This window comes from Coccomyxa subellipsoidea (assembly GCF_000258705.1).
Source record: "Coccomyxa subellipsoidea C-169, whole genome shotgun sequence".
Lineage (NCBI taxonomy): Eukaryota > Viridiplantae > Chlorophyta > Trebouxiophyceae > Coccomyxaceae > Coccomyxa > Coccomyxa subellipsoidea.
In genome coordinates, this window is record NW_005178040.1 from 903053 (window position 1) to 914630 (window position 11578).

An 11578-nucleotide genomic window follows, 5' to 3' on the forward strand; every position below is an offset into this window, starting at 1 on the left:
CTTACAAAAGCCGGTGTCCAAGCTGCTACAAAGGAGCTATATCGAGCCAGCGACACTTGCAGATCTGAGGACAAAGTGGCTGCAGAAGCCTGGCATCCCCACTGATCTGTTCTCAACTGTGGGTCTCAGGTGTGATTTACGTAGACAAACAGTAGCACACTCAAAACAAGCCGTTTGGAACAGGCTTGTTGACCTGCCAACAACTTGGGACTTCAAGTATTCCAGCATGTCTCATGCCAACAGCATGTGTTTTACTGCTGTGCAGATTTGAAAGCGCTGCACGGGAGCTGATGAGGGCAATAGAGACCTGGGAAAGGGAGGAGAGAAGTTCCCAAGCGGCCTTTGAACAGAGCGTGCGCATGCGGTTTGAAACTATTGGGCGTGGGCTGACTCTTGTGCCAGCCTTTCAAAAGGACATTCTGGGAGGTTGGAGGTGATCAGACGTGTAAGGTATGGTGGCAAAAACAATGTGCAAGTTCCCTGCACTCACCTGCTAGACAGCTGCCAGAATAGGATAAGGTACAATTTGAATTGCATGCCAGTGACACGCAAGCGCACGTCTGTTGGACATTTTTGCTTGGCCATTCCAGACATGCGATGACCAAAAGTTGCCATTAATTGGGGCTGAACCCGCAGCGATGGTGACCACGAGGGCCGCTGCACGGGCCCAGACGCCCCTAGGCAAAGCACCTCCCAGTGATCTCTCACACTCTGAACCCTCTGTTTCAACGCAGAATGGTAAAAAGACATGGGCGGAGACTGCTGGGGCGGGCGAGCATATAGGAGCGTGGGGAATAGGAGGCACAGCTGGACACGTGTTGGCATACCTGGGAACGCTGGCGCTCATGATCGGATGCCCAGCTTTTGCGATATACATGTGGGCTCCGCTTTCTTCCGATCAAAAATTCCTTCCGACAATATTTAAATTATTTAGCACACAGTTGTGGAAAGCTTGAAATGAAACAGAGCAGTTGTTGGGCATCACTGATTCTGTAACCCAACCTTTTTGTCCCACCAAAAACGCGATAAGTCTGGCAATGCACCCATGCAAGGCACCAAGACCATTTCTTTTGTAAGATGTGATATTTAGATATGTCTGCTGTAAATTTTGTGCGACTTTACACACCAAAAAGGCAGGTGATGAATATCTGTTTGCAGATTAACTGTAAGAAAGCGATTGCAACGGGAGGAGAATCCAGTGTTTGACCTTGAACTTGTCTGAACGAATTAGTTTGCTGTCTGCAGGTGGTTCACTCTTACACACCTGGACGGATCCCTGGTGGAACTGGTGCAGTTTGCCCAGAAGGCTGGCTTCCAGGGAGTACGCGCCTCATGGCCCTGGCCATCTCAGGAGGCCTGGGCAATCATTGCTAGTTTTGGGGGACTCCAGGCGTTCCTTCAGCTGGCCCTTCCTGGTGCAGTCCACAAGGGGCCAGTGTCACCCAAGGGCAACGTCCCTGTCTACAAGGTAAACCCTGATGCTCAACCTACTATGGTACCACCCTATGCCTTCAAATTGACGCAGCAAATGCGCAACACGATCATGCAGCTATGTCAGCTAAGTTTCGCAAAATCTGATGCTCTTGCTTGCGCAGGCGAATGGTGTGTTGGCATACTTCACCACGCTCGCGCTCTTTGTCCTGGGGTGGCAGTTCAAGCTTTTCAGTCCTGCCAGGGTGTACGACCTCTTTGGCGAGATCCTGTCGGGGCTGAATATGTTCAGCCTGCTCTTCTGCCTGTTCCTGTACTTCAAGGTGAGACTTTATTTCTTACCTATGAATTTAAACTCCAGTACTGCAAGCATTGACAGGAATGGCTGAAGGCCCTTGCATATGCCAAGCGTATGCCGCAGCCTCTTGCGTTGTTAGCGTGAACCCAATCTGATTGAGTATCCATTTGAGCAGTTGTCTACTCAATGCAAGAAGAGATGTTCCGTCCACTATGCTTGCAAAAGTCTCAGTCTGACTATCCTGCAAAGTTTCCCTGTTTCCTGCTGTTGCTGGGACACAAGGGTGTAGTGCACAGCCTGCTAATCATGAGTGCACAGCATATTTTTAGTTATTGAACAATGGAATGCGCAGGGCAAGTATGCGCCCAGCAGCAGCGACTCGGGCAGCACGGGCAGCCTGATGTATGACTACTACTGGGGCATGGAGCTTTATCCGCGCATCGGCCGCCACTTTGACCTCAAGACCTGGACCAACTGCCGCATGGGCATGATGGGCTGGGGCGTGCTTGTGCTGTGCTACGCAGTCAAACAGCACGAGCTCTATGGCTACCTCTCCAACTCCATGGCCGTCTCCATCCTGCTCATGCACCTCTATATCTTCAAGTTCTTCCTGTGAGGCCCCTCCCCTTGTGTTAGCACGTCACCGTGGTTGCTGCTGATGCTGGAAGCAAAACTTCTGTGCTGGGTGAGATGAGTCATCAATGGAGTCTGATACTTTGCATGTAAATTGACTGGTGTGCTCGAGGAGGCAGAATGAGATGCCTTGGTATGTATCAACCCAGTTTCTGCCATGTATTTGACTAAATATATGCATGCCTGTACTTGTGACATGTGGCCGCACATGAGAGTACGCCCGAACGCACGGATGTAGCTATCCTCGAAGCCAGAGAGGTGTAACAAAGCTCATCGCTGCCTTGCAGGTGGGAGACTGGCTACTGGGGCACAATGGACATTGCGCACGACAGGGCAGGCTACTACCTGTGCTGGGGCTGCCTAAATTGGGTGCCAGCCATCTACACCTCACCCGCCCTCTACCTGGTGGAGAACCCCATTCAGTGGAGCCTGCCTGCTGCCACAGCCATTGCCGTGGCTGGCACCCTAGCCATCTACATCAACTATGACTCTGACAGACAACGGCAGGTGTGTAGCTCAAAGTCTATCTTGCACAAATCCTGCTCGCAGGGCAGGTGCACATTGCTGGACATGCATGCTAATGAGTTAAAATTTGCAAACTAGTGAGCTGAGGTCCTGTAACAAGTGGTGTATGCCAATTAGTTGACACCCCGTAGATAGTATGCTGATATGCCTTCGGCAAACATGCAGGTTTTCAGGGCGACCAACGGGAAGGCGCTGGTGTGGGGCAAGCCTCCTCAGATCATTTCTGCCAAGTACATCACAGGCGACGGCAAGCAGAAGACCTCCCTGCTGCTGGCATCAGGTACCCTTTCACACCTGTTTCAATTTCCTCTTGCAGAACTTGTATTGCCTAGTGAGAATACCCTTGCACCTTTGGCCTATCTGGGGTTGGGCAGCTCTCCGCCTGAGGCAGTCTTGCTCACATGGCATGCACTTTCTAGAGATGGACATGACACTGTCCTTAATTTTATCGGATGTCAGCCACTGATGGTGAGTGGCTGTGTGCAGGATGGTGGGGCCTGGCGAGACACTTCCACTATCTTCCAGAGATCTTGGCAGCATTCTTCTGGACGCTGCCAGCTGGGATCTCCCATGCGCTGCCCTACTTCTATGTCTTCTTTCTGACGCTGCTGCTCACAGACAGGGCCTTCAGGGATGATGTCCGGTGCTCCTCCAAGTATGGCGCCTACTGGCAGCAGTACACCAAGGCTGTCCCCTACAAGATGATCCCCTACATCTTCTGATGGGTTTGGGCTAGTCTGTGTGCATCCAGTGCACCAGTGATCTCTGAGCCTATCATAGAGCGGAGATCTAGAAACAAGAGACTCTCGAGATCGCAAGGACCCTTGAGAGGTAGTGCATTGTTTGAGAGAGTGCTGTTGTCCAGAGCAATAAGTAACTGAACATGTTTATACGCACCACTGTTGGGTGGCAGTACTTCTGAGAGCTTTTCTGAATGCTTGTCATGCTCGTTCTGCCACGTTGTGACTTGTTGACATCCCAGAGGGTATTCTTGAGGACAGCGCTGTGTTGACATCAGCAGCATGAGAGGCTAAGAGCGTGAGAGGAGAGGTACCGGTATTGCGAAGCATGTGTGACTGTTTGTCTGGAACGCTGGAACACCAGAGATCTTGGTAAAGTCAGTTGTCAAACGTATGCACATGAGATAACAAATCTCAGACTGTTTCTCTTGCTCTCACAGGCTGTGGACATATAAGTCTTCCCAATTATGTTGCTTGTTACTGGATAAGACCTGATGTGGGTCAATTGTGAGCTGAGATTCTCAATTGGTGCTGCAAAACATGGTAGTAAGACACACAGACAGATTTACCTCGGAAGGGGGCACAGATCAGAGGAATCCTTTCCTGAGCAAAGTTTGCTCAAATGCTCACATGGATATCGTACAGCTAGGCATGAGGGCACACAATTGATTGTACTTTCCCTGCCTTGATACCTATCCCATGCCACAGCTAAAGAAAAGAAAGGCACAATACAGTTGAGGCGTGCCCCTTGCAAATTGAGATAGCAATGAGCTCGAGATGTGACAGCACTGGAAACAGGCTCAAGGAGACATCAGACTTCCCGCCTTTCGCCGTCCAGGGCTTGCTCGCTTCACAAACACAACATAGATGCCAAAATGGTCAGATGGAAGAACGACTCTCTTGTTGTCCAGTGCTCGGACGTTCTTGAGCTTAGATAACCCCACAAGCTCAATGTGCATCGGTTTCCACTCCCGTAGCCTACACCAAATCCTGCACCACCAAGACATTGCTGAATCTAGTGCACATTTACGGCATTCCTTTCCAGCACTCCAGTCTTGATGTCAACAGCAAAGTAGACAGCAATTGGAACCACAACTGCGTGCGGAAAATTGCAAGGGGCATGCCTGTCAAGCCTGGATCGGTAGCCGTTCCAGGGCAGCATCTGGTTCCTGTGACAGTCATATGTGTAGCCTGGGTCCTCAGGCCACAGCACCTCCCATGGATCACACCTGCGCAAAAAGGCATCCATCACCCTTTGAGCAAGCCACTGAGCATATCCCCCGTCCAATTCAACGTTTTAGCGATCCAGCCACTTGATCACATCATCCAAGGGAAGGACAACAGCGCTCACCAGCTGTCAGGCAATTTCCAGGGAGGCTGGTCATCCTCAATCCAATTCATGTCTCCAGCTACCAAGATCTCACCCGAGCAGTGACTCTCCAGAAACTTGAGACCCTGCAACCAATGAACCCACTCAACAAATCTGACGAATGAGCAGCAACAATCTGTGCAATTTGAAGCAGATTACTGCAAAGAGTTGCACAAATGAAAGCAGGAAGTCACCTGACTGGCCTGCTCAACACGTGTGCGGCCAAGGACCATCTTGGTATCCCTGTCGCCACCGGGGCTCTCAAGATGACAGCATGCAAAGCAAAAGCTGGTCCCATACGCCTTTGCCTGAGCTGCTAGCAAATATCTACCTGCACCAGCAAGATGATGTTCTCCCCACAATGCAGACACTTTGTAAATGATCTAGCAGTCCCACGACATTTGTGTAACAGTGCTGAGCACTGGACTTAGGCACATGCGCACCCATGGTTGTGTTTGGATATAGCTTCTCCAGAAAACGGCTCTCCAGGACGAATGTGGATGTTTTCAGGAGCAGAACTGTGAAGTACCATTCCTGGCGCTTTTGGGCGCCTTTGACATCCCTGCTTTTGTGGTAGCTGTTCCACCATGCTGTCTCTGAGAGCTGCTCCAGTGTCACATGAGTGACTTCCTAGAGCAGCAGTGGGAGAGTGTTGCAGGGTTGGCATATGCATGCACGACAGGAGTTTCAGTTGTGACGCCAGGAATGGACCAAAAGGTAAGCTACCTGCAGGCAAATTACATCTGGGCAGCCGAGCTGCGCAATGATCTTGGAGATTGCATCTATCCTATGCGCCTCACAGGCTCCAGTATGCCTGGAAATGCCAAAGCTCTCATGATCTAACGCCACAATTCCAGCAATGATAAAAAATCTATTATTATTATCTTAATCGATAGAATTTAACATAATGCACAAATAAATGCACAAGTAACTGGTCAACCTTGTCCAGAGGATGAACCATCGTCCCTGCATGAAGGAAATTGCTTACCAGATATTCCATGTCAACAGGCTGAGCTTCGGGATCTCCATATATCACATTTGCCGAACATGATCATTCCTATGCGCCTCGATTGCACTATAGAAGGGTCTGGAATCCAACGATCACTTTGTGAGAAATGCCTAGTAAAGAATTATCACTCTCTTGTGTCGATCAAAATCAGCGCACTTTCCACCATTTACATCGCTAGTAATCATTCGAGCATTAGCTTAATTGCTCGTCCCTGAAGGCGAGTTTTGGCAGCCTCGCATTGGACAAGCGTTGGGACAGAGGCTATGCTGCAGCTGCCTATTCAGGCGAGGCCCAACTTGGCAAGAACATGCAAATGCGTCTGGCAGCTGAGCTATTCTTGCGCCTTGCTCAAGTCCGTCAGAGATGTTTGGTTCTCGGATTGTGTCTATACGAACATAGGCTTGCACTTAGGCAGGAACATAGCAAATGGCCGCCGAAGCCAGAAGTGGGGCAGATCTGCTTGCTTTGCAGGTCCGCAGAAAGTACTTTAGGATATGATTACACTAACAGACATTACGATTGTGTTTGAAGCTATACAAGGAATGTGTCAACGGCGTCTGATCTTCCCAGTCTTCGCTTTATCTGCACATCTAGCCACTGACGGCTTGCTTCAAAATTGGCTTCGAGCTTGATGTTGTTGCTATGTTTGCAGGCGAATATTAAGCGCGATCCGGATGGCTATGCTGATGAATTCAAATTGCAGGTGCGAAATGTGTTATCGTTAATTTTTCTAGTCAGAGGCGGCGAGTTTTTCCCCTGATGTTGTGAGGTGACTGAAGTGCTGTGATCGCACAGTTCCGCCACTACAAAGCTTCCCTGGACATTTTCAATCTCAAGCCCAGCAAAGAGTCTCGGGAGTTCGCAGATCTGGTGCACTTCGTTGCACAGGTATGTATGGAATTGGTTTCTGATGTTGCGCTTTTCGAGGATAGCTTTTGAAGTCTCTGCGATTAACGATGCTGCGTTTGGATGCAGGTCAGCCAATGCTATCCCAAGGATACACAGGGCTTCACTGCCGAGATCATACAGCTCCTTGAGACCCACTATGCAGTGCTGGACCCAGCACTGCGCAGGGGCTTGGTGAAGGCCCTCATCCTGCTCAGGAACAAAGGGCAGCTGACCGCCACCGACCTGCACCCTCTCTTCTTCCGTCTTTTCAGATGCCAGGACAAGGACTTGCGCCAGATGCTCTTTCGCCACATCATTGCAGGTGCGACCCGCATCACCCCAGGACCAAAATGAGCTCATGCAGCCGAGAAGTATTACTTCTTGGAGATGCTTGATGGTATGTGTTCATGCTCTGCAGACATAAAGAGCGCGAATCAGAAGCAGCGGAACGAGCGGCTCAACAGGTCCCTGCAGAACTTCCTCTACAGCTGCCTTGCCAATGAGGGCGAAGCTGCTGCCAAACCGGCGTTGGCTGTGCTCACAGAGCTGTGGAGGCGCCAAGTCTGGCGCGATGCTCGCACCGCCAATGTCATAGGTGCGCCCACTGTCCACCGCCTGATATTGCTTGCAGCCCTGCTGTTCTTGCTGTGGTGAAATGCGAGGGAATTGTTTTATGCTGCGCAATCCAGTTTGCAGGACAGAGACAAAGTCAATAAACCTGCAATTGTCATGCAATTTGAATACTGCTATTGTGTAGGTTGCTGAGTTGTCTGTTCTGTTCACAGCGAGCGCGGCGCTGCATGAGAGCCCCAGGATCTTGCTGGCGGCAGTGAAGTTCTTCCTGGGGCAGGACGAGGTTTCAGAGGATGGGGAAGACGACATTGACGCTGAGGGCGTCAAGGCTGTCAACCCCTCCAAAGCAGAAGTTTACAACGCATCCAAAAAGGTGATCCGCTGCTCATGTCACTCACATGCTGTCTTTTCCTCGTCTTCAAAACTGGTCTTGATTTTCAGAAAAAGGCATTGCTGATTGTTGTGCCTCTGGAAGGCCACTTTATCTGCATGGTAAGCGCCCACGAAAGTTTTGGTGCTGATGTGTGCATGCATGCGCGGCAGGGGACTCCATCCAGCAAGAAGAAGAAGATGGCCAGGCTGAAGCGGGTCATGGCAACAGTGAAGAAGCAGGAGCGCAGAGAGAAGGTGGATTCCACCCAGGGCTTTGCAGCTATCCAGCTGCTGCATGACCCTCAGGTGATTTATTTTTCCCATCGGTCATCCTGTAGAAGTCAATAGTTGCAGAGTGGGATGCAGGTGTGATTGTGGAGGGCTTAGGTGTACTGAATGGCCGGAATGATGATTAATGTATTCGTACCTGGAGCGCCTTGGTGCTGTGACATTCCACACGAGATTTCTGACCGGCCATTCTGAGACTGACAATGAAATAGATTGCAGGAGTGTTTTTGGTGATATCTAAGTCATGGTGTACACGCATTTACCCGGATTAGCAAAGTAGGAAACTGCAAAGGAGCATCTGCCAGGATGATGACAATTTAGCTGCCTTCCTCATGACCTCTCCAAAGAGTGGGGACTGATTATTAGCTCTTATGATGACTGACTGGCACAGATGCTTTGCATGTAAACTGCCTTCTAATGTCAAGAATACATTAGTCACATTTCATAGCTACCACGTTTACTGTGTGGTCCCTATGATCTCCCTCAATCATCAGAGAGGTGTGCGCTAAATGAATGTTCCTCTGTGTGTGCGGCTGCGTGCAGACATTCGCGGAGAAGCTCTTTGCACGGCTGCAGAAGGGCTCCGGAGAGAAGTTTGAGACGCGCATGGCGATCATGGCCCTGGTGTCTCGGGTCATCGGCGTGCACCAGCTGCTGCTTCTCAACTTCTACCCCTTCATGCAGCGCTACCTGCAGCCCCACCAGCGCGATGTTCCCCAGCTCCTGGCCACCCTCGTCCAGGTCAGTCACGTCTCTTGGCTATCAAATCAACCCCAGTAAGGAACTGTTCCCTCTGTGCTGTCCACAGCGTTAGAGAACCTTGGTGTAGCAGAGCCTTCCCCACCCACCTAGATTGCGCCGGAGCCTTTGGAGTGGCTTCATTGTGATTTGTACAATAGTTTTCTACAAAAAATTTTCTAGAAACTTCCAGGAAGTTGTACCTGATATGTTTGTCACACGCTGCAGGCATGCCACGACTTGGTGCCACCGGACGTGTTGGCGCCGGTGCTGCGTCAGCTGGTAGACTCCTTTGTGCACGACCGCGCGCGGCCCGAGGTCATGACGCTCGGCCTCAAGACCGTGCGCGAGCTGTGCACCCGCACGCCCCTCGTCATGACCCCCGACCTCCTGCAGGTATGCCCCCTTTCCCCCTTGCATTGCGTTGTCAAAGCTTCATGCCTTGCCTCACATGCAAGGATCTTGCCTGTCCAGGACGCCTGTGCAACAAATCCTGAGAGCAACACAGGCCATTCCGCTTGCTTGCCAGGCCTGTGGCAGCATGGAGACAAAGTCCACTGAAAGGGAAGTGGGCCTGATTGCGGACTGTGGGTGGTGTTCTGTGCAGGACCTTGTGCTGTACAAGAAGTTCCGCAACAAGGAGGTGGCGGCTGCGGCGCGCGGCCTGATCGGCCTGTTCCGGGAGCTCAACCCATCCATGCTCGAGAAGAAGGACCGCGGTCGCGGCGCCGACCTGGAGGCCGCCCCGCTGTCCTATGGCGCCTCCCGAGTGCAGTCGCGCGTGGAGGGCGCCCAGCTGCTGCAGGTCCGGCATTGCTCTTTCATTGAACCTTGAGAGAAATTTTCAGGCTTCTCTATCCTGATTTTCTCTGTGGCCTCTCTTGCTTCCATTGAGAGAAATCTGGATCTCCTGCTGATCAAACGTTCCCTCGACCTCCTCTTGCTGTTACATAAGTATAGTTTTTTACCTTCTGTGTAGGATGCGGAGGAGAGAGGTGATGAGGAGGAAGAAAGAAGTGAGGGTGAGGAGTCAGGCAGTGAGAAAGAGGACCTTGGATTTGAAGATGAGGATGCTGCTGAGGCTTTGGACGATGGAGCAGCAGCAGCAGCAGCGGCGTCTGACGAGGAAGGTGCAGAAGAGGGTGGCAGTGAGTTGGATCTGGATGATGAGGGGGCGGAAGAGGGTGACGTTGCCAGCGGCAGCGATGTGGAGTTCGAGCTTGAAGGGGAAGAGGAAGATGCTGAGGAGGGCAGCCTGGAGCTGGGCAGCTCAGGTGATGATGAAGATGCTGAGGTTGTGGGCAGCCGAGGGGGTGAGGCCGGCCCTTCTGGCAGGGGAGGAGAGGGTGCAACGGCCTTCAAGAGGCAGGACAGGAAGAGGAAGCAGGCTGCGGACCCTGAAAGCATGCAGAGCCTGAAGAAGCAGCTGGAGGACGCGCGAAAGAAGCGCTTGAAACTTGCAGAGGACGGCGGCGGGACGGACCCGACTGCAGGAGTGTCCGACGCGGGCGGCACAGCACCGCCAGCGGTGAGCAGTTGCCGGATCAGAACAACTGTTTCCATGCTCAGCCCTCTGTTCAGCTGATCAACATTTGCGTGTCAGGGTTGTTTCAACGACAAAAGCATTGCTCCTTCTCCACCTTTGCTGACCTGCTTTCACACCCTCTGCACCAAACCTTGTCGCTAATAGTCTCTTGTTTGCAACCAAGATATTTGGAGAGAAACCAAACATCCGGACGTGCTGTGCGCAGGAGCCTCTAGAGTACGGCAGGATTCTGACGGAGGAGGACTTTGAGCGCATCCGGGAGTTGCGCCACAGGAAGATGGTGGAGGGCGTCATGCGCAAGCACGGCCTCAAGAGCGCCTCCAAGCGGGAACGCCTCCTCGCAGAGGCCGAGGACGAGGCAGACGAAGCCATGGCAGAGCAGGCAAGGCACCTGTCCTGTGCCTCGCATGGGCTAGAGCCTGCTCTGCATACAATTTGCTCTGGTTGCCTGCCATGTGTAGAAGGAATCAATCGCAGGGTGTCAAGGCTCCTCGCACATGTTCCCTTGCATGCGAGCTTTGGTGTAACCCATGCAAGATCAACCCTGGCGCACAAGATTGGGTGCTGGTGCGCTGCGGCACTCACCTGTCACTCTCAATGCTGTGCCACAATCCCCTTTTGACGGACCAATATCCCTTAAGGGTACACTGCTCCACTCCGTACCATTTTAGCGGCAGGCAGGCAATGGTATGAATGCCGTGGGTGCCGGGTGTCCCACAGGATGCGCGAGCGACCATCGGGGAGAGGAGGGTGGACCCGAACGCGCTGACGAGCAAGCAGAAGTCGCGCAAGGACAAGGCGGAGCGCATGGCGAGCGTGCTGGAGGGCCGGGAGGGCCGCGAGTTTGGCGCGTCGGCCAGCCGGCGAAAGCAGAAGACCGGTGGGTCGAGCAACAAGCAAAAGCTGAAAAAGAAGTCTCTGCCGGACTCGGCGCGCGCGCAGGTCATGAAGCGGCGGCTGGAGGGCGGTCGCAATGGGGGCGGCAAGAAGGGGTTCAAGGGACGCGCATCGCGCGCGCGCCGTTGATTGTACCATATCGGACCTTCCAACAACGCATGTCTCTGTAACAGTATTAGGAATGCATGACTGGTCTGTGGTCATGATCATGTGCAACTGCCTTGCTGGCCACAATGGTGATTGTGGCCAGGACAGTATTCTTGGGCATGCT

The 11578-nt window shown here is 52.2% G+C and overlaps 2 protein-coding genes across 2 annotated transcripts; both read left to right on the forward strand.

Annotated features, from left to right (window-relative positions):
* Window positions 1-638: 638 nt before the first annotated feature.
* Window positions 639-3609, forward strand: COCSUDRAFT_40065 (sterol delta-7 reductase DWF5; the record flags this gene model as incomplete). Its single annotated transcript, XM_005650286.1, has 7 exons — window positions 639-877; window positions 1246-1468; window positions 1596-1754; window positions 2082-2341; window positions 2650-2869; window positions 3053-3167; window positions 3374-3609. The coding sequence occupies 7 exons, from the start codon at window positions 639-641 to the stop codon at window positions 3607-3609; spliced, it is 1452 nt and encodes a 483-aa protein (XP_005650343.1).
* Window positions 3610-6636: 3027 nt separating this feature from the next.
* On the forward strand, window positions 6637-11436 carry COCSUDRAFT_12966 (SDA1-domain-containing protein; the record flags this gene model as incomplete). The annotated part of the gene is made up of 12 exons (XM_005650287.1): window positions 6637-6708; window positions 6801-6893; window positions 6981-7215; window positions 7312-7488; window positions 7679-7818; window positions 8010-8144; window positions 8670-8867; window positions 9093-9260; window positions 9472-9669; window positions 9856-10053; window positions 10619-10803; window positions 11157-11436. The coding sequence occupies 12 exons, from the start codon at window positions 6637-6639 to the stop codon at window positions 11434-11436; spliced, it is 2079 nt and encodes a 692-aa protein (XP_005650344.1).
* Between the last annotated feature and the right edge of the window lie 142 nt (window positions 11437-11578).